The 23833-nt window shown below is 40.3% G+C and overlaps 1 protein-coding gene across 7 annotated transcripts in view; it reads right to left on the minus strand.

Moving 5' to 3' along the window:
* FLT3LG (fms related receptor tyrosine kinase 3 ligand) overlaps positions 1 to 23833 on the minus strand; it is a 137773-nt gene that overhangs the window by 62015 nt on the left and 51925 nt on the right. For 3 of the 7 annotated variants that reach the window (XM_056544403.1, XM_056544401.1, XM_056544402.1), the window contains one exon: positions 354 to 434. In XM_056544403.1, coding sequence (XP_056400378.1) covers positions 354 to 383 — 30 coding nt within the window. In that variant the 5' untranslated portion in view covers positions 384 to 434. Of the gene's footprint in view, positions 1 to 353; positions 435 to 20306; positions 20375 to 23833 lie in introns of those variants that run through there. The other 4 variants (XM_056544406.1, XM_056544399.1, XM_056544404.1 and 1 more) reach the window with 3 other exon arrangements.

Below are 23833 nucleotides of genomic sequence, written 5' to 3' on the forward strand. Positions count from 1 at the left end.
CCGTTTTTTTGGCGCCAATTTTACTTATAAAAAGTACACAGAGGCACTAGCATACAGATAAGCCTGTTACCTGAAGAAGAGGCGTACACCTCGAAACGCGTTGTATGTGGCTGTAATAAAGTTGTATTACCCTTGAAGAGACGTCTGCAGTGGTTTGCGCTTTGAATCCGTTTTTCTCCTGCATCTTATCCAATACATCTAAGGACTGGGTTCTGCCATCTGAAGCTCTGCACCCAATTTTCTCTTTGGCTTTAAAGTTCAACTCAGGTTAAGAAAGCTGGATAATTGTTTAAACTTATGAGCCACCATTCGAGCCTGAGACTTGCACTACACAATAAAGAAAAAATTGTTACCTTTCCCCTAAAATCATGACAATTAATCATCTCCTCATAGCTGAATTTAGAAGCTGGAGTGAAAAAGGAGGCAGTGATGTCCTGAAAGACAAGAGACAAATAATTGGCTAATAATAAATTTAAAGCACATACACTGTTACTGAACAATGGAAATTGGAAAATATTGGGAAAATGCTACACATTGCTGAGTGCAAGAAAGTAGAAAAGACACCACAGACACCTCTTCCATTAGATACTGTTCTAGACCATTGTTTTCCAAACAGGGGGCCCCGAGCTGCTGCAAAACGAATATTCCTGCGCCTATGTAGATCAACAGGGGTGCCTTAAAAGAAGAGGTGGAACCATGATGAGGTCCCTCCCTGGACAGTGTGCCACTAGATGACCAGATAATAGGCACTGTAGATCTTACAGACCCTTCAGGAACCAGATATAACAGTGGTCCCTCAAGTTACAATATTAATTGGTTCCAGGACGACCATTGTATGTTGAAACCATTGTATGTTGAGACCGGAACTCTATGGAAACCTGGTAATTGGTTCTAAAGGCACCAAAATGTCATGCAAAAATTGGAAAAATTGAAAATGAAAGAAAAATAAGTAGATAACTAATCCAGATAAAGCAAATCCTTACATATAAAAGTAAGAAAGATCTGCTGGGAGCTGTAAATCACTGTCTATGTCAGTGTTTCCCAAGCAGGGAGCCTCCAGCTGTTGCAAAACTACAACTCCTATCATGCCCGGACAGCCAAAGGCTGTCCGGGCATGATGGGAGTTGTAGTTTTGCAACAGCTGGGGGCACCCTGCTTGGGAAACACTGGTCTATGTAGAGGACAGGATCTTCTTCGGGGTCGTGTACAGTACACGCAGTGTCCTAAAAAAGTAACATGGAGCCGCCCCCACCTGGTGTCCAAAGGAGCAGTGTACAGTGTACAGAAAATGTAATACCTCCCTGTACTGTAGGGGGCGCTACCAGACATCAGTCAGTGCATACACTTCAGTAATACAGGGGTTTTACCAGTGAATGTCCATTCTGATTGGTCAGTTCTTCCGGCCATCGACATGTTTCACAGATCTGGTCTGTCTGTAGCATTGTATGTTGAGTCTGGTTTCAAGTTACAATGATCCAGAAAAGACCATTGTATGTTGAAACTATTGTATGTTGAGGCCATTGTAAGTTGAGGGATCACTGTATATACACAAATGACCACAATGAACTAGACAATGTATACACTATTAACCAGCAACTTGTTATCATATATAGGTAGACCTTACCTGTAGGCACATGCCTTTGGGTGCATAATGCTTACCCATCTACTTGCTGTTTTCATGGGTAAATGATTCATTACTTAGCCACTTCTAATGCTGATGAGTGACACAGATAGGTGAATAAGGAGAGGGCAGCAGAGGTGTAAAAAGATATTTCCCTGTCAGGGGTACCCCATAGAGAAGGAGATAGCCCTAAACTCATTCTCTCCTTCTTTAGGCTAAATATCAGAAGTTTATGTACAGCTTTTATTATTATTTTTTTTTATACCAGACATGTTTGGCGGCCACAACCAGTCGGGACAGGGTCATGTACCAAGTACAGTTCCTTTGTTGTCAGAGGAACCCTTAAAATCCTTTCATTTCCTCCTCTGCTTTGTTTCTATAGTATTGCAAACAATGAAAACCATGTAACTGCAATTCAGCAAACTTTTAGGGCCGTAATTTGGTTGCAATAGAATTAAGTACAAGGTCCTTCTGACTTTTTTGTTATTTCGGGGGGGGGGGGGGGGGGTGTTTGGTTTAAAATAATAGCTTGTTTGCATATTGCATAATAGCATTTCCTGTGACAAAATAAATAAATACAATAAATAAATGGAAAATGTCTGAAATCAATGTTTTTAAATCAACTAGTGCCAGTAAGCAGATTTGTAAATTACTTCTATTTAAAAATCTTAACCCTTCCAGTACTTATCAGCAGCTGTATGCTCCAGAGGAAGTTTCTTTTCTGTCTGACCATAGTGCTCTCTACCCTCTGTCTGTCTCAGGAACTGTCAAGAGCAGGATAAGTTTGCTATGGGGATTTGCTCCTGCTCTTGACAGTTGCTGAGACGGATAGAGGTGACAGCAGAGAGCACTGTAGTCAGACAGAAAAGAACAACGCAACGTCCTTTGGAGTATACAGCAGCTGATAAGTACTGGAAGGACTAAGATTTACAAATCTGTTTAACATTCTGGCACCAGTTGATTTAAAAAATAAATAAATAAATAAATATTTATATATATGTATATATATATATATATATATATATATATATATATACCGTATTTTTTGCCGTATAAGACGCACTTTTTCTTCCCCAAAACTGGGGGGGGGGGAAAGTCGGTGCGTCTTATACGGCAAATACACCCCTATCGCGGCGGTCCCTGCGGCCATCAACGGCCGGGACCCGCGGCTAATACAGGACATCACCGATCGCGGTGATGCCCTGTATTAACCTTTCAGACGCGGCGATCAAAGCTGACCGCCGCGTCTGAAGGGAAAGTGACACTAACCCGGCTGTTCAGTCGGGCTGTTCGGGACCGCCGCAATTTCACCACGGCGGTCCCGAACAGCCCGACTGAATAGCCGGGTTAGTGCTTACAGGACACCGGGAGGGACCTTACCTGCCTCCTCGTGAGTATTACCTCCTATGCAGTGGTCTTCAATCTGCAGACCTCCAGATGTTGCAAAACTACAACTCCCAGCATGCCCGGACAGCCAACGGCTGTTGTAGTTTTGCAACATCTGGAGGTCCGCAGGTTGAAGACCACTATTGGGTTCAAAATCTTAATTTTTTTTAGATTTTGCACCTATAAATTGGGTGCGTCTTATACGCCGGTGCGTCCTATAGGGCGAAAAATACGGTATATTTATATATTTCACCGGAGTACCCCTTTAAGAACCCTAACATTTAAAAACATTCACAGTAGACATTTCACATACAAGTGCGAAAGCACCTAAAAAGTTGTGGGTCACATAGAAGGAGTAAAATAAAGCAATCAATAAAAAATCAAGTCACCCCTATTTCCATTTTGAAAATAAAAAATGTAGCACTGAGACAATGACTGATTAAAATGTTTGACATGTCTGCATGGCATTTCAATCCAATGCAAAAGGTAACGCGCCACAATCACCAGATAATGAATGAATGGACAAAACCGCTTTTTTGTATAATCTCTGTCTTTACTACAGCTCACATCCAAGGAGCTGTATACTATCATGAAGAGCTAAATATAAAAACGTGTGAGTGCTAAAAGGTTAAAGGCATTTCCGTGGTTCTTGTGCATATCCAGTTAAAATTGGAAAGACTAAGTTTTCAACATTTGAAAAGCTGTGGAAAATTATGCTTTATAATTATAAAATTATGAGAGAATTCCTGCATAGGTAACTAAAATCTGAGGTTATCTACAGGCGTTGAGAAATTGCGTTCTCCATACATTTACATACAAATTAATTTTATCATATCTATGGTTTGGCTGAATTCGTCCAAGTCAAAGTGGGAACCGGAATCTGTCCATATTGACTTTTATCTGCAATAAGAAGGATACGATAAGCCGTAATGGATTTTTTTTCTCTCCATTAAGTCATATAGGATGCCGATCCAGTAATATAAGTATGGACATATTTATTTTAGAACTTGATGTAATATCTGCTGAAAGGGGTGCTGATAGTAAATTATCAGCTCTGCATACCACTGAACAACTGAAGGGCCCCACTACTGCCTGAATGTCTGAATGTTGCTGAATATCAATTTTCATTTTACCTGTGTACTCTCCTTGTTGATATACTGGGGTATCAGCCTATATTCATAGGGGAATTGATTTTGTTTTTCTCTCTAAAATTATTGATGAAAGGGGTAGATATGTTATTCTGGAAGGATTGTTAGATTCAAAAAAAGTTATTATTCCCTTTTATTATGCCCCTCCCCCCCACCCCACCCCTTTCATGACCAAGATTTTTGACTCCTTAATTGATCTTATTAAAAATAAGGATAAATGTAGCTGCAAGCAGCAACACAGGTGGCCAAGCTGCACAGCCAGGGTATAGCACAAAATTGCTTTGACCCCCCATGGTGGAGAAGGTGATCGTGAACAAGTGTGCTAATTTTCACATTGTTTTGTTCACTTATTTAAGAGAAAAATATGCTTGCAAATTATTGCACAATCTAATATGGCGGCAAAACCATGTGATCAAATGTGGTACAGAAAGTGATCACGAACATGTGTGCTAATTTTCACATTGTTCTGACCAGTAATTTCAGAGAAAACTATGCATGCAGAATATTGCGCAATCAAATATGGCCACCAAATCTGTTGATCAATTGTGGTACAGAAAGTGATGACGAACATGCGTGCAAATTTTTTGCATGGTTCTAACCAGTTCTTTTAGAGAAAACTATGTTTGCAAAATATTGCGAAATCCAATATGGCTACCAAATCTTGTGATCAACCGGGGTACAGAAAGTGATCACGAACATGTGTGCTAATTTTCAGATTGTTGTGACTAGTAAATTCAGAGAACCGTGAACATGTTGGCCAAATTATACGTTATTCTAACAAACGGTTTCTGAGAAGAAGATGTTCGTAGAATATTGTGCAATTCAAAACCTAAAGTCTTATAATTAACAAATTGGACTCTGCACAACAGTGTAACCACATACAGCTGTAGCTTTAGCGGTTGTAGGGAAGAAGATTTTTGAATATTGTGTAAAATTGCCACAAAAACCAAGATGTCGGCCTTACCATGTGACCTATGACCTTTATATTACATAAGATTATGCACAGCTCACAGGTCTACCATTATGCCAAGTCACGTGTTCTGGAGTAACAATGCAGCAGATATAAGCATTTAAAGGCCGTGGAGAAATAATAATAAAAATAATAATCTGAGCAATAACAATAGGTGTCATACGTAACTTCGTTGCTCCGCCACCTAATAATAATAATCTGAGTAAAACTTTGTTGCTTGGCCACCTAATTATGAAATATACCTTTGTGGGGACTTTTATAATGTTCTTGATCCTAAGCTAGATCGGATATCCTCTAAAGCTTTGAGCTCAGGCCAGGTATCTTCTCTACGTACTTTTATGAATGAGATTGGATGCTTTGATATTTGGAGGAAAATGTATGGAAATAAAAGAATATAAAAAATGTATCTGGCAGAAAAGAAATTTCCACAGGAGAAAGATAGGCTAGAAGATGAAATTGAGGGGCTAAATAAAGTGCTGGAAGATAACCCTTCCCCCAAGATTGCCCCAAAGTAAAATTGGTGGTGAAAAAAAACAAGCCCTCATATGGATCTGTAGGGGGGGAAATTGAAAGTGTTGTGATTTTTAGAAGGTGAGGAGGAAAAAACAAAAGTGCAAAAATGAAAAATGGCCCGGGAGGGAAGGGGTTAAACAATTTCTACAAAATAAAATTCAAAACAAACTATTCTTTCTGGGACAAAAGAAATTCCAGGAAGACAGTTAACCTAATACCTTTCTTGCTACTATAATTGCAAATCGAAGTTTATTAAAATCAAATATAAATTAACTATATTTTAAACAAAAAAGGGGAGGTTCTGAATAATGAGGATGTTATTAAAGGGGTATTCTGGTGAAAAACTATTTTTCATACCAACTGGCTCCATAAAGTTAAACAGATTTGTAAATTACTTCTATTAAAAAATCTTAACCCTACCAGTACTTATCAGCTGCTGAAGTTGAGTTGTTCTTTTCAGTCTGACAACAGTGCTTTCTGCTGACACCTCTGTCTGTCTCAGGAACTGTCCAGAGTAGGAGCAAATCCCTACAGCAAACCTCTCCTGCTCTGGACAGTTCCTGAGACAGACAGATGTGTCAGCAGAGAGCACTGCTGTCAGACAGAAAAGAATAGCTCAACTTCAGCAGCTGATAAGTACTGGTAGGGTTAAGATTTTTTAATAGAAGTAATTTACAAATCTGTTTAACTTTATGGAGCCAGTTGGTATGAAAAATAGTTTTTCACCAGAATACCCCTTTAAGTACTGAAAGGATTAAGATTTTTTTTAACAGAAGTCATTTACAAATCTGTTAAACTTTCTGGAGCCAGTTGATATGAAAAAAAAATAGTTTTTTACTGGAATACCCTTTAAAACAGATTTTAGGATTTTTTGAGGAACTGTATTAATCTGGGCTGGCAAAAGTTCCTGTCGCAGCTTCTGCTCCTTGGTCTGTCTGGGGATTTTCGTAACGAGTTGGCAAAAGAAATTAGTATGGGGGAATTGGAAAAAGCGGTAAGGCCTATCTCTCTTCTGAACACCAATGCTAAGATCTTTGCCAAAGTTTTGGCACTTAGACTTTAACTGCATATTTCATCTCTAGTAAGTGGGAAACAAACTGGATTCATGCCCAAAAAAATCTGTATTTGACAGTATCCATCAGGTATTTGTGGGCGTTTAGATGGTTGATGGATCCTGTCGTTGGATGTGGCTTAAGCCTTCAACAGGGTGGAGTGGACCTTCCTTTGGAAAACACTTAAAGAGTGCGTTTACACGCTATTACTAGCAGCGGGTTTCATGCTGCGGGAAACCTGCTGCGAGCTACACTACCATTGATTTGAATGGGTCCACAAACAATCTGCAATAGTGTCAGAATTGCGGACTGTCCGCGGACCCATTTAAATCAATGGTAGCGTAATTCGCAGCGGCTTTCCCGCAGCGGAAAACTCGCTCCTAGCTACTAGCGTGTGAACGCACCCTTAGGAATGGGCCCTAGATTCGTTAGTATGATTAAAACCTTATATTTTCATCCGGTTGAAAGGGTTCATAATAATGTGGATCTGACAGAAAGCTTTCTATTACACAGGCAGGGTTGCCCGCTTGCCCCTTTGTTTTTTTTTTTTTTACTATTTGTGAAACCTCTGGTGATTTTGTTGAAGAATATAGTCCCCTATGAGGGGTTTGGTCTGAGGGGTACCCGTCAGAAAGTTAATGCATATGCAGATGGTATTTTGCTATTCATTAAAAATCCCAAGCTGGACAAGAGTACCTGTCACCAAACTAAACTTTTAATATATCCTTCCTTATATAATCATAAGACACTTTGCTATTTACTTGTTGTTAACATTTTCAACCTTTATATGTTTTTAATGTGATTGTGGCTCTGTTCTGTTCCCTGCCACAAGTCAAACAGTTAGTTTGGTCGCCTCTTGGCCTGGCAGGAGACCAAAGTCAGGAAGTTCACGCGGTGAAGGCACAGCTCTTGCAGGATTCAGTGACATTGCGCCTGCTTGGGAACACCCACTTTCTCCTGCCATGAGCTCACACAATGTGAGCAGGGGATAATAAAAATGTAAAATGTCCTTTTTCCCCATTTTACCCCTAAAAAGTGTAAAAAAAAATAATTAATAAACATATTTGGTATCGCCACGTGCATAAATATCCGAACTATTAATATATAATGTTAATGATCCCGTACGGTGAACGGCATGAACGTAAAAAAAAAAAAAAAAGTCCAAAATTGCAGCTTTTTTTTATCACATTCTATAAAAAATAAAAATAAAAAAAAAATGTATTAAAGTTTTATATACACAAATGTGGTATCAATAAAAAAATACAGATCCCGGTGCAAAAAATGAGCCCTCATACCGCAGCTTATACAGAAAAATGAAAAAGTTATAGGTCTTTAAAATAGAGGTATTTTAAATGTACTAATTTGGTTAAAAAATTCGCGATTTTTTAAGCGCAAGAAAAATAGAAAAGTATGTAATCATGGGTAGCATTTTAATCGTATTGACCCACAGAATAAAGAACACATGTTTACCGTAAATTGTACGGCATAAAAACAAAACTTGTTTTTGCAAACTTGCGAATTTCTTTTTGATTTCCCCACACAAATAGTATATATATTTTTTTTGTTGTACCATACATTTTATGGTAAAATGAGTGATGTCATTACAAAGGACAACTGGTTGCGAAAAAACAAGCCCTTAAACTAGCCCGTGGAAGAAAATATAAAAGAGTTACGATTTTTAGAAGGCGAGGAGGAAAAAACGAAAATGCTAAAATAAAATTGGCCTGGTCCTTAAAGGGGTATTCCAGGAAAAACTAATTAAGATACTCAATAAAGGCATCATATCCATCTTTTTCTCCTTTCCAAATTACTACCAAATCATTGATATAACATCCTACCCAGTGCAAATCAAGAATAAACGGATTGGATAAAGAAAAAACATAATTTTCCTCAAAGACGGACATAAAAATATTTGTAAACGAGGGGGAGTATTTCGCCCCATAGAGGCCCCCCTCGTTTGCAAATAGAACTTTCCGTCAAACACAAAAAAAATTGTCAGTGAGTAGAAAATCAACTGCCATAAATAAAAATTATTTTAAGGGAGTTGAGTATGTGTTATGGTGATCCAAAAAATACTGTTATGCAGACAGGCCCTTCCCCATAGGAATGGATGAGTACAGTTTAACAGACTGATAACAATCAGCTGAAGGCACACAATTAGGAGTGCACCACTACTCATGAACAAATGGTTAACATTAACCCCTAGAATAAAAAATAGATTTGCAAAAGAAATAGTATATATAACTGTTTACTTCTTGTATGTGTGATATATTTTTGCACAAAAATCTCAATGAGTAACAATGTTACTCACTTTTAATTGTGTGCCTTCAGCTGCTTTTTATCTGTCTGGTAAGCTGTGCTCTCTTTTAAATGGGCACTGTCAGATACAAAAAACGTTTGATATGTTGTAAACCATGCAAAACAAATAGGTTTTACAATTGCTTTCATTAGAAAATTTTCAGTATTTCATAGTGAAAAAGCCAGTTAAACAACTGCCCCCCCTGTCTGCTTGGACACATACTAGTCCTGCTGTGTCCATGCATCATCACCTACATTATGGACACACTTCCTTGATTGACAGCTGTGAGCGCAGGGCTCACAGCTAAAGGAAAAATCCTCCCACTGTCAGCTTGTGTCCCGCTACTGTCAGTGAGGACAAGCTGGGAGTTGTAGTTTTGCTAATGCTAGGGAAGATGTGAGCAGCCAGCATACTGAGGGAGGGGGCGGAGACCTGCACAGTGAGGCCACGCCCACTCCCTTTGAGAGGAATTCAGACTAATGAGCTAAATTAAAAGTGTAATAAAAAAATAAATAAAGTTGCTAGACACATAAAAATGTTGATGTACATGGTCAGGATTAGGTACTGAGTGATATATATAAAAAATAAAGTTTTTTGTTGGATCTGACAGGTACGCTTTAATGTTGTGTAAAACGCTTGCAGTATGCTTTTGAAAAAGTGGGACACCACGAAACGAAAAGCCTGAGCCATGCTTCATTTGTGCATGTCTGTAAGCTGTTATTTTTAAAAGAATCCAATGAAGCTCGTGATTTTAACATACCTGTCAAGCACTGAATTTTTTAAAGACGGGCTGCTTATGAAATTTGACACAATTAAAGAGTAGCCGTCATCAAACCATATTTTCTAAACTAACTCAGATTATATTCCCTATCTACCCTTAATTTTTCTGATCTTTAAAAAGCTCTGTATCATCTGTAGTTTCCCCTTGCTCACACTGTGTGAGTTCCCGGCAGGAGAAAGTGGGCGTTCCCCAGCAGGCACAACGTCACTGAAGCCTGCAAGAGCTTTGTCTCACCATGCACTTCCTGAGTTTGGTCTCCTGCCAGGCCGCCAACTGTTTGACTTGGGCACAGAATAGAACAGCACCACCTAGTGGCCATTTTTTCAATCACTTTAAAAACAAAGGTTGAGAATTTTAACAGCAAGTAAATAGCAAAGTGTCTTATAATGACAGTACATAAGGAACAATATATTAAAAATTTAGTTTGGTGACAGGTAGTTTTAAAGGACTATATGGATTAGAGGAAAGCTGTTGATAGCAATATTTTCAAATTTATCTTGCTTTTAGGGCAATGGATAATAAAGTTAGGTTTAAGATAGAGTCACTTTTTATATTTGAAACACAGCGTGACGTCATGGCTCCGCCCCTATTGACATCACAGCCCGCCCCCTTAATGCAAGTCTATGGCAGGGGGCGTGACGACCACCACGCCACCTCCCATAGACTTGTATTGAGGAGCTGGCCGTGACATCACGGGGGGCGGAGCCGTGACGTAACGATGCTCCGGCCCCTGTATTGCCCGTTATTACGCGCAGTGCGAACTTGCTCTGTGCAGTAATGATAGCGGGATGCCGCAGCGGCAATCCCGGGGGTCCCCAGCAGCGGGACCCCGGCAATTTGACATGTTATCCCCTGTCCTTTGGATAGGGGATATGATGTCTAGGGGCGTAATACCCCTTTAAGGTTAACCTTAAGGGGTTAGACCATACATTGATTAAATAATACAGCAATGCAATGACTGTATTATTTAATAATGCAGACATTTAGTAAATGAATAACATAATAAACAGCTGTAAAATAATAACAATGCACTCGTGGTTTAGGAACAGCTCTTCCACTTGCTCGTACTGCGTCCCGGACAAGACCGGACCTCTAACAACAATTTTAGGGGAACCCTTAAACTAAGTACCACCCAATATTAAAATATACCTTTTATTAATCCATTTAAAATGTAAACTGTGATATACATCATTGTATGGTTCTACAAGTTGGTGTAATGACACCACCACTAACTTTAAAACCACAGTTGCCACCGGGCTCCTTAACTCCTGTGCTTGTCTTTTATAAGCTCTTTAATACTACAGAGTGAGCATTGATTGATAGCTCAATCTTCTACCTGTTAGGAGCCGGTGGCGACTGCTAATTAAAATAACCAAATAATAGCCAGCCCTTCCAACGTTTCACTGGCACCCCAGCTTCGTCAGGAAAGTCTGACGAAGCTGGGGTCTGACGAAGCTGGGGTGCCAGTGAAACGTTGGAAGGGCTGGCTAATATTTGGTTATCTTAATTAGCAGTCGCCACCCCAGCCGCCACACCGCCTCCATTCATATCTATGGGAAGAGGCTATGTACTAGCCATCACGCCCCATCCCATAGACATGAATGGAGGAGCGTGACGTCACAAACACAGAAGCTCCAAGCTTCCATTGGAGATTTAATAAAAAACTACTTGTCCAAGGGACTAAAACGGACTAAAACTTTCCTCATGACGATCCACTTGTCATGGTACACAAATTTTTTTTAACAAAAATAGTCTTTAAAAAAGGTCTTCATTAGTTTATTTATTTAGTTTTTGCACTTTTGTTTTTTCCTCCTCTATAATAGTCATAACTCCTATTTTTCCATCTACAGAGGCATATGAAGGTTTGTTTTTTGCGGGACCAATTGTACTTTGTAATTATACCTTTCATTTTTCTATAACATATGCTCCAAAACAAAGAAAAAAATATTTGTGAGGTGAAATTTTAAAAAAAAGAAGCCAATTTAGCAAATTTGGGGTTTCAATTTTTTATGCCATTCACCTTGTGGTCTGACTTACATGGCATTTTGATACTGTAGGTCACCCTGATTACAGCAATACCCAATTTGTTTAGTTTCAGTCATGTTTTAGGCCCCTTTCACAATTGCCAATTGAAATCTGTTAGTGCCCGTTATTTTAACGTCCGTTATTAGCTGTTATTTGTACTGTGCATGCTCAGAACATGGAAATAAAATAACGGACATAAAATAACGGACTATAACAGATTAAATAACGGGTGATAACGGATGGAACATGTCCATTATTTTGACAGAATGCATTATTGGTCATCCGTTAGCATCCGTTATGTTCAGTTATTTTGTCTATGTTTTCATGACCTCTTTCAGCAGAGAAACGGCTGTTAAAATGCAGGAACATGACGGTAGTGTGAAAGAAGCCTAACTCATTTAAAATTCTAAACCTTTTTTGCTGCATAATCTGCTGTTTTTATCGGTACAATTTTGGTATTGATTGGACTTTTTGATTGCTTTTTACTTTATTTTTCTGGATGTGATGTTATAAAAAAAAAACGCAATTCTGTGGTTTGGTATTTTTCTTTATGTTAACACCATTGACCGTACTGGATATATAATGTTATATTTTAATAGTTGGGTCAATTATGCACATGCCAATACCAAATATGTTTATTTTTATTAAGATTACACGTTCTTTATATGGAAAATGGGAAAAGGGGGGGGGGCATGTGAACTTTTAATAAGGAAGGGGTTAATGTCGGTTTTTAAACTTTTATAATTTTTTTTTTTTTTTTACACTTTATTAGTCCCTTAGGGAAATTTTAGAAAGAATAATTAGATTCCTCATACAGATCAATGCAGTTCTATTGAACTCTGTTGATCTTTGTGATCTGTGCTCATTCAATTCAGGCAGGCTCAATTAAATACAGATCCACTGCAGCCAGGGAAGGAGAGGTGAGCCCTCGGCTACCCTCATAGTGGATGGGGGTAACGATCCACCCCAGTAGACCACCAGGGATGGCTAAAAGGTCGCTTTAGTCATTAAAGAGTTAATGACCGCATGCGGCAACCCCCAGTTACTGAAATCAGCTGGGGGCCGCCAGGTATGGAGCAGGCATATGTCAGGAGCCTGCTCCATACACCCTGAGCACCGCCAAGTTGTCGGTCCGGCTCTGCTAGCCTAAGGCAGGGCTAAATGTCAGCAAAATTAACCTGCCTCGCACCCGAAACTGCATGTCCCGGGTGTTGGGTGATAGGATTTCCCCATCCCTGGTTCAGAATGCTCTGGTACTGGCCCGGAGGTCGCAGGGGGTCCCAGCGGCCGGACCGTCCCCCCCCCACCCGATCAGACTTCTTATCCCCTATCCTTTGGAATGGCCAATAAGATGTTTAGGGGCTGAGTACACCATTAATCAGTCATGGTCTCAGTGCTACAGTTTTTTTTATATTTGAAAAATAAACATAATGATCTGAACGCCGGGGAGCCAGTGAAGGGTCCCAGTGGCAGGACCTTTGCAATCAGAGGATAGGTGATATGATGTCTAGGGGTGGAGTACCCCTTTAAGCATTCCGGTAGTTAGCTGCTGTATGCTTTAGAGGAAGTTGTGTAGTTCTTTCCAGTCTGACCACAGTGCTCTCTGATGTCCCCTTTGTCCAAGTCAGGAACTGCCCAGAGTATGAGGAAATCCAAATAGCAAACCTCTTCTGCTCCTAAAAGTTCCTGACATGGACAGAGAGCACTGTGGTCAGCATGGAGAGAACTACACAACTTCCTCTGGAGCATACAGCGTAAGTACTGACAGACTTTTTTAACCCCTTAAGGACACAGCATTTTTTGGCCTTAAAGGGGTTCTCTGCCTCATCTTGGGGGTACCACTCCTGGGGACCCCCGGGATCTCTGCTGCAGCACCCCTCTTTCATTACTGAACAGAGCAAACTTGCGCTGTGTGTAATGACGGGCGATACAGGAGCCAGAGCATCGTGACGTCACGGCTCCGCTCCTCGTGACTTCACGGCCTTTGCCCTTAATGCAAGTCTATGGGAGGCCTGTATTGAGGGGGCAGGCCGTGACGTCACGATGCTCCGGCCCCTTTTTGCCCAAGTTTGCTCTGTGCAGTAATGACAACGGGGTGCTGCAGCCAAGATCCCGGGGGTCCCCAGCGGCGGGACCCCCGCAATCTGACATCTTATCCCCTATCATTTGGACAAGGGATAAGATGTCTAGGGGCGGAGTACCTCTTTAAGGATGCAGCAAATTTTCATTTTTTCCTCCCTGTTTTGTAAGCAACGCAACTCTTATTTTTCCATCCACAGACCCATTATAGGGCTTGTTTTTGCTATAGTAACTGTACTTTGTAATCTTTCATTTTACCATAAAATGTACATTGAAACAAAAAAATATTATTTGTGTGTGTGGGGGAATTGTACTACTTAAACAAAAATAAACTAAAACATTTATTAACAAAATCAGTACACCTAAAATTGTCCTTTTCTGATCCCAATAACTTTTTTTCTGTATACGGGGCTCTATGAGGCTGATTTTTTGCACTGTGATCCAGTTTTTATTGTACCATTTTTGTTTTGATGTGACTTTTTAATGCCTTTTTATTCATTTTTTTCTGATATTTGATTGTTACCAAAAATAAGCATTATTGGCATATGGTATTTTTTTTTACGTTTAGACCATTTACTGAGCAGAATCATTAACACTATGTCGTCAGACCATCTCGGTGCTCACATACAAGGTGAAATATGGATCCAGTGCAAAGATGTAGAAAAATGGAGCACTCACCCTAGAGAAAAGCTTCTTTATTGCATCAAGAAAATCGTGGCGTTCTCATGGAGTGCGGGAGAGCGGACAGGAGCAGGCGTATCGCCTCAAGAAGGCCGGAAGAAGCGCACCTGTGTGCGTGAAACCGCTGGCAGTCGCCTCTGAGCGCCCCACTCTATCCTTGCCTGATGTGCCGGACGAACCAGCCCGAGATGGTGTAAATGTCTGAACTATTAAAGTATAATGTTAATTAAACAGCACTGTCAAAGGCGCAGGCATAAAAAAAAATACAAATTCCAGAAATGTGCATTTTTGGTCACTTCATATACTAGAAAAAAATGAATAAAACGTAATCAAAAGGTACCAACAAAACAAATGGTCCTGATAAAAACTAGAGATCATGGCGCAAAAAATGAGCCCTCATACATCCCTGTAGGGGATCCCTTATAGAGGTCAGAAGAAGACAATTTTAAGCAAACTAATTTTTGTACAAAAAGTTAGAATTTTTTAAAAGTAGTAAAGTCGGCACTGGCTGAACAGACAGACCACACTGGGAGTTGTAAAATGAAATCCCGGAAAAAAAAACAACTCAGCTTTAGTGTCTCAGTCTGCTGTCCTGCCGCCTCCTATCGTGTTGCTTACAGGAGCTGCAGAGTTTACAATCAGGGATCCCTCGCTGTGCTCCGTGCAGGCGGCAGATGACAAGGCCTGAGAGCAGGGGCTGTTGTGTGTGAGGGAGAAGTGTCTCCACCAATCAGAGCTGAGCTTACACTGAGGGGGCGGAGGCTGTGTGTGAGGGAGAAAAATCTTAATCCTTCCAATAGTTATTAGCTTCTGAAGTTTTCTGTCTAACTGCTCAATGATGATGTCACGTCCCGGGAGCTGTGCATGATGGGAGAATATCCCAGGAACTGCACAGCTCCCGGGACGTAAGTCATCAGAGAGCAGTTAGACAGAACACAACAACTCAACTTCAGAAGCTAATAACTATTGGAAGGATTAAGATTTTTTAATAGAAGTCATTTACAAATCGGTTTAACTTTCCGGAGCCAGTTGATATATAAAAAAAAAAGTTTTGCCCTGGAATACCCCTTTAACTTTAGAAGCTCATAAGTACTGAAAGGATTAAGATTTTTTAATTGAAGTAATTTACAAATCTGTTTAACTTTCTGGAGCCAGTTGATATATATATAAAAAGTTTTTTCCTGGAATACCCCTTTAATATTCGCTCTTTCCCCATCACTATTTGTAATTTCTCCCTGATTACTTTTTAGGGTAGGGTCACACGTAGTATATACGCAGCGTATTCTCCTATGAGCAAACATACAGGGCTGATAGAAGAAAAGGTGCAGTGCAGCTCACGGAACCAAGCTGTGGTACAAAACTGTATTGTGCTAAAAATACACTAAGCACTCAAAGTCTAAAAAAGAGATTTCAAAGTCTAAAAAAGAGATTGCATTAGAAGAGAGACAGTCCTCAAAGTGCCTGAGTGGGGGTGAGGGTGTTTGATGAGTAAAGAATGAGCATATATGTGAGTTTAAAAAGTATAGAAAAATAAAGACAATTTATTCTAAAATGATAAAATGTCAACTGCTCCCACCACAGGGCCCTTGCATCAAGGATACAGAATAGATTTCTAAAATACTAACAGTTCTGAGGGTCTGTGACCCCTGATAAAATTGCCAATCACTTGTTATCACCTGTAAATAATGATCACATACGTAACATGCAAGATTTCATTAGTCTCAATGTATCGGTCATAGTCCAGTATATGGTTTCTGTAAAGAAAACTCTGTAAAGAAAAATTAACTAAAAAAATGTTCTGTACAAAGTCCATGCCAGCGTATGAGAACTTAGTCATGTGGCTGAAAAGGTTTGTGCACTGCTCACCATTTGGCCGTCCTGCAGCCCTGCTCTAGCCGAACCCGCGTCCACTGTCTTGCGACAGACTGACCGCATTAGGACGCTGAACACAAAGGAAGTCCTGTAATGGTGACAAAAAAGCAGCAATTTTGGACTTTTTTTTTGTTTGGATTTACATCGTTCACCGTACGGATAATTAACATTATATTTCGATAGTTTGGATATTTATGCACATGACAATACCAAACATGTTTATGAATTATATTTTTTTTTACACTTTTTGGGATAAAATGGGAAAAAGGGTCAATTAAAATTTTATTGGGGGAGGGGCTTTTTCTCATTTTTTTTTTAAACAATTTTTTTACACTTCCCCATAGGGGACTATATAGAAATAATTTGATAGCTAATACTGTTCAGCACTCGTCAGTATTATCCATATTATTATGGTGCTTCTGTGTATAGGGGTATATATATATATATATATATATATATAAGATGAATCTGATCCCCACTTATTGACACTTGTCCTTAATGAATATTTCCCTAAGGGGTGATCAGTATGTTAACCCCTCTCTATGTCCAATCCTCGGGTTGCAATTTAAAATACTAAGCGATCTAGCATCCCCCTGACGTTTCGCCAGTCACAACCAGATTTATTAAGGTCGAGGTCACTCATGCCACACTCTAAATCGAAACACGCTTGTCTGGCCAACTATAGCACTGAGCTGCATATAACATCCTGGCTGCACACGGGCACTACTACCATTGCCCCATAACCTCTGAGGATGTCACTTATGTGGCGAAACATGTTTAAGTTATGTTTTAAAAATATTTTGAGCAAGGGTAAAAAGTGGATTAACATACTCTGTCAGAGTTGGTTATTAATATGAGTTACATCTACCCTTCATTTTGGGTCTATTGTTTGAGCTTTTAGTTATGGAGGGCAGGGGAGCACAATTTATGAATTTTATAAAATCACATACAGTAAAATAAGTGAGGAATAAAACACGGTGAAGAGCTGTAGGAGCCATCAGACCCTTCCGCAGACAAGGGGAAATAGTTGCCAGCCATCCACTATTTAGATGTAAAAGTATGAATGCAGGTTAGAGTGGAGTTAAACATGAAGTCTGTATTAATAATACAAGTACTGCAGGGACATGAAGTCAAATAAAGTACAAATTGTCTATAATACAGATATCATGCTGAACTTTAGGGATCAAAGTGGGAAGTGTATTCAATAATCCCTGCCTCCGGCATCATAAAGGATGTTGTTCCAATGCCACCAATCAACATTGTTCATGGGTGACCGTAAGGGTATGTTCACATTGAGTAATGTGAATAGAATTGTCCACCCTTTAAATTCCTCAGTTTGACCGAGTCCGTGGAAGACCCATTCACACTAATGTTACTAATGTTATGCACAATTGAGCCTGTGGAATTCCGCATTCCGAATTCCGTGTGAACATATTTCCAATATGTGAAACATCAAGCACAGAAAGCTCTACAACAGCACCTAAAGTCTCTAGGGATCCATACTGTCCTAGGTACAAATATGTCTTTTTTTTTTTTTTTGTGTGAAATGGGTGACATACAGTAAGATGTTTCAGAAGCTTATGGATACAGTTCTACAACTTAGCAGTTTAATTCATTTGTTAGTTTCTTACTGGGAGCCAAAAACACATGTAACTGTACGAGTGAAAAATATTTGGGCACAAGGAGCTCTGCTATCCGCTCCTCAATACTAGACACCTAAGGTTTTTGTTTTTTTTAACAGCCTGGAAGGAGAAAAGGAAAACATTTAAAAGGGTTACTCTGGCCCTAAGACATCTTATCCCCTATCCAAAGGATAGGGGGTAAGATTTCTGATTGCGGGGGTCCCGCCGCTGGGGACCCCCGCAATCTAGAATGCAGCACTCACCTGTGAGCACTGCAGGAAGCGCTCAGTGTTATGCATCCCAACCAAGGGGACGGAGTATCGTGACATCACGACTCCGCCTCGTGTGATGTCACGCCCCGCCCCTCAATGCAAGTCTATGGGAGGGGACGTGACGGCCGTCACGCCTCCTCCCATAGACTTGCATTGATGGGGCGGAGCGTGACATCGCGATACTCTGTCCCCTTGGTCGGGATGCATAACACTGAGAGCTTCCAGCAGTGCTTACAGGTGGGTGCTGCATGCTAGATTGCGGGGGACCCCAGAGGCGGGACCCCCACTGTCAGACATCTTATCCCCTATCCTTTCGACAGGGGTTAAGATGTCTTAGGGCCGGAGTACCCCTTTAAACTGTCTTTTTTGTTGCCTAGGTGACTCGCCTTGGGACCAACCATAATTTTCTCAGGATCGGTAGAGCAAGTTTTTCCTCTAGTGAAAACACAAGGGCATGCAGATAACAGACAAGCTGATACATTCTGATGACATACAGTGGCTGACATCATCTGAGGTTTTATCTCAGTTCTCCCTAAATTACTCGCATTTCCTCCAGGTTTTGCAGGTGTTGGTTTTATACAAAGACAAATAATGTGACCCGTCAATTTAAAGATTTTGTTGGCAGTTCTCCTCACAAAGTTTTCCTCTCTACAATTTATAAAGCGATGAAGAATCATTTCTTCACAGTGCAGAAACAGAAAACTTTCACAAAAATGGTCTCGAATCCTACGGGGCCCAGACATACGTGACAAGATCCAATATGACTGGCAATGAGTGAGTAGTTGTGTGAGCAATGAAGTATGGACATAAACTTTCTTCAAATGAATGCACAATATTTACTATAGATTCAAATTCCCTACCTCTCATTTTTTCCTGGGCACAGGCAGCGGCAGCTCAAACACAATTAAAGGGGTTATCCAGGAAAAAACTTTATTTATATATATCAACTGGCTCCAGAAAGTTAAACAGATTTGTAAATTACTTCTATAAAAAAAATCTTAATCCTTTCAGTACTTATGAGCTGCTGAAGTTGAGTTGTTCTTTTCTGTCTAAGTGCTCTCTGATGACACCTGTCTCGGGAACTGTCCAGAGTAGAAGCAAATCCCCATAGCAAACCTATTCTGCTCTGTGCAGTTCCCGAGACAGACAGAGATGTCAGCAGAGAGCACTGTCGTTAGACAGAAAAGAACAACTCAACTTCAGCAGCTGATAATTATTAGAAGGATTAAGATTATTTAATGGAAGTCATTTACAAATCTGTTTATCTTTCTGGAGCCAGTTGATATATAAAAATATATTTTTTTTTCCTGGAATACCCCTTTAATCCCCAGGGTGGGTCAGGAACCACAATTAAATAAAGCTACTAAAACCCATGGCCAAAGCCAGTGGCAGTGCACTAGGACCCAGGCTTTTTTGGGGGAATGTTATGTAGAAACTGACTAGAACTTGAAACTCAAGAATGATCCTCACTTTCCAATGCCTTAGAGACATGACCCTCAAAGGGCCTGCTACCTACAGGCAACTCTAAGCTGTGGCAAAGAAGGTTATATTAAGGTATCGGATAAAATCCGAAATGTTGACCCTTGCAGATATTATAACGGATCTCAAACTTTTCATGACAGTGGACAGACATCACCTCTGGGGCAGAGATTAGCATTGTTTCGTGACGTTGTATATTTTCTATTACAGAGGATTTCATCTTTGATTAAATTTTTTTGTACCTTATATTAAGTAGATATTGGATCTATTAAAAGCAGGTGGACAATCACACTTTTAATTAAAATATATATATTTGTGGACATTTTACAAATTTTGTTTCCCACTGCATGTGAACATGGTTTCGACCACAAGCGGTAGCTGCAATGTGGGACCATACTCTGAATCTATATCAATATTTGTTCAGTTCCACAAGATTTCCCAATAAACCAGATGTAGCACTACCCCTGTAAATGATAAATAAGATGTCATTCTATATAGTAGCTTACCTCTACACACATTTCCTTCTGCCTTCTCCTGTGATTCCTGCCCTTATTAGCTTCAGATCATGATGAACATTGATTATTCAGTAATCCAGTAATTATAAGCTACATGTGCAAACACCTTTAAAATGTCAAGCAAAGTCACTTACAAAGGCTGAGCTATTGTAGAAAAGTTTGGGGAATTCCAGCTCAACATTCTCAGAAAGTCCCATTTTTGCTTCCAAACGATGGAGAAGAATTTACTAGAGCAGATAGCAGAGGCATCAATGCAACTGTCATGAGCAACCAATAGTGATAGAAAAATAACTCGGGATATGAGTTTATGGAGGTTTAGGTCTTAGCGCCCATGCACACTACAGATTTTTATTCTGAGCGGGATCCGCTTGCAGCCAAATCCCATTGATCTGAATGGGATTCTAAATCTAAGTGCACACTAAGAAGTTTCATTAGCTGACCTTCCGATGCGCATTCAGATTCCACCAAAAGAAGGAATATGTTCATCTCTTCAGTAGAATAAAACCCAGAAATTGGCAATGGGACTTTGAGTTGCAGGGGTTTATTTCTGTTGCAAATTCTGCACAAAATTAGCTCCTTGCTGAAAACAGTGTTTGAAACATTTAGTTCCGAACACTGGCCAGTGGAGTACCCCTTTAATGCGTATGCCTATAACATAGTTATAGCTTAAAGGGGTTCTCCGGTGCTTAGACATCTTATCCCCTATCTTATCCCCTATCTTATCCCCAGCGGCGGGACTCCCGCGATCTTGCATGCGGCACCCCGTTTATAATCAGTCCCCGGAGCGAGTTTGCTCCGGGTCTGATTACCGGCAACCACAGGGCCGACGGCGTGTGACATCACGCCTCCGCCCCCGTGTGACGTCACGCTCTGCCCCCTCAATGCAAGTCTATGGAGGGGGCGTGACAGCATGTCACGCGATCAGGCATCTTATCCCCTATCCTTTGGATAGGAGATAAGATGTCTAAGCACCGGAGTACCGCTTTAAATCTGTGTGAAAGAGGCATGAAATAAAAAATGAGCAGTGGTCCATTGGTTACTGAATTACACTTTATCTTTGTTCTGTCTAGAGCCCATGGATAGTCGGTCGTAACAATATTTATGATGTAACGTATCATTGCTTCCCCTTACAGACTGCAGTGCAAGGCTGTGAGCAGTAATAAAAAATAAAAATAAAACAGAGGAGCTAAAGCACTAGAACAAGTGTATAGTCCTCTAAATGTAGTACATAGCATGGTGCTACATTTCCAGAGTACCCTCTCTACAGCTCAGATCTAGCAAGGTAGGTTATCAATCACAACATAATGGTATCTCTATCCGGCTTCTCTTACATGCACAGCATTAGCCTCTCCTCGGCCTTCCCTAAAATCTAAGGCAACTGACCAAGAGTTACAAGATAAAATTCCTCTTTAGGGTGCGTTCACACGTGTATTTTCTGCTGAAGATCTGCTGTGACGAATTTATTTGCAATATACAGCTGCGATTCTTTTGGTTACAAAGGCTATATTGGCTGATACGTTGCAGCTGCCGTTTGCCAGTTTTAATGGGATTCTAATAAATTACATCTTGTAAAAACTGGTCCGGTGCCTTGGTTACTTCATCATATGAACTAGAGATGAGGTAAAAGATCGCACAATGGAAGCACTGAGAATGTTAAAGGGTTACTCTGCTCCCCAGCATCCAGAACTCAATGTTCCAAACATTGGGTGCAGGCTTTAGTGTTCATGCCCGCCTCCTTGTGACATCACTCCCTGCCCCGTGACGTCACGTCCCGCCCCCCTCAATGCAAGTCTATGGGAGCTCCCTTCCCATTGACTTTCATTGAGGGTGCGGGGTGTGACGTCACAGGGCAGGTCGGGGCGTGACCTCACAAGGGGGCGTGAACACGGGAGCCCGCACCCAGCGTACGGAAAAATGAGTTCCGGATGCTGGGAAGCGGAGTAACCCTTTAAGTGGTGTAAAAAACAAACCATTAAATGCACACAAAATGCTACTTTCTCCAGAGTTTAAAAGGATTCTAGTGGCGCTGGATAGACTTCCACACAGGAGATAGACAGAAGTAACTTTATTACCCAAGGTGCAATGCGATTAGCGGTACTAGCCAACTGCTTCATCAAGAATACAGGCTACAGGGAACGCAACACATATATACTTCCAAATTAACCCATTTGGGAACGGGTGATTACAGAGAAATACAAATGTATTTTATACAATACAATAAAAAAAAATAGATATAAGGACATATTCCACATACAAAATGATGTCTAAAAATTATATATATATATGTGAAAAAAACTGTGTATATAAAAACCACAGACCTCCGTAAGGAGAACTATTGGTAAGGCTAGAAAGTATTTTCAATTAGCTTGTTGAGACCATGTGGGAACAGGGTGGATAACATGTATATCCAAAAGGATTCACAATGAACTTATCTCTGGAATCCATTGGGGCAATCATTCAGAACAGTTCCCAAGATAGTAAGTTTTATGAGGTCAGGATTTTTCTTGTGTGTTGAGCCAAAGTGCCTCACATACAGAGACAGGGCGTCAGGCACTGCACCTAACAATCTCTCATTTTTCCACAGATAGATCCACACGGGTCCCAGGCCTTGCTCGTTGCTCAGGGGGTGCACACTGTAGAGAGCAATCAAAGTCCATAGTAACATAGAAAAAGAATTTACACTCACCCGGATAGCTGAACTTCAAACTTTTTTATTAAAGGGGTACTCCGCTGCTCATTGTGATGTCATAACCCCGCTCCTTCAGGGCATCACACCCCACTCCCTCAGTTAAAGTCTATGGGAGGGGGCGTGATGGCCATCACGCCCCCTCCCATAGACTTGCATTTATGGGGCGGGCATGATGTCATGAAGGGGCGGGGCTATGACATCACGAGCTCCAGGCTCCAGTGTTCAGAACAGTTTGTTCCAACTGCTGAGCAGCCGAGAACCCCTTTAAGGAGCTATATACACACAGCAGGGAAATTACACACTTCTTTGGGCTGAAGGTTCAAAGAAGCTCATACTCACACAAGAAACGGCTGTTGCCGAAAGGTATCTACCCCGCTGTCCATGCATGTAATCTCCCCACTGTATGTATATAGCTTTTAACATTATAAATGTGTATTGCATTGATTTATTCATAAGAACTAATGCTGAAAAAACATTGGCCCATAGCACACAATCTGATCAAAATTGGACTTTTCCAGGGCTGAAATCTTATTTTAATTATTTATTTTTATTGTTGCTATAGACTATTGCATTAGCATGTTAGTCCTGTATCCAGAAAATAAACAAAGGATTGTTGCAATATCACATATCCAAATGTAACAGTTTCATACTTACATTTGAACATATAATATTGTTTATTTTCTGCACACAAGACTAAAATGCTAACAATGGTATCAAATATCACTGGCAAATATCAGAAGTTATTACTGGACTATTTTGTTACAGATTTATTCTAGGTGATTAGTTTTTACTACAGGTCATTGGATTTCTTTTACAGGCTATTGTAAAT

Source organism: Hyla sarda, chromosome 10 (assembly GCF_029499605.1).
Source record: "Hyla sarda isolate aHylSar1 chromosome 10, aHylSar1.hap1, whole genome shotgun sequence".
Classification (NCBI taxonomy): Eukaryota; Metazoa; Chordata; class Amphibia; order Anura; family Hylidae; genus Hyla; species Hyla sarda.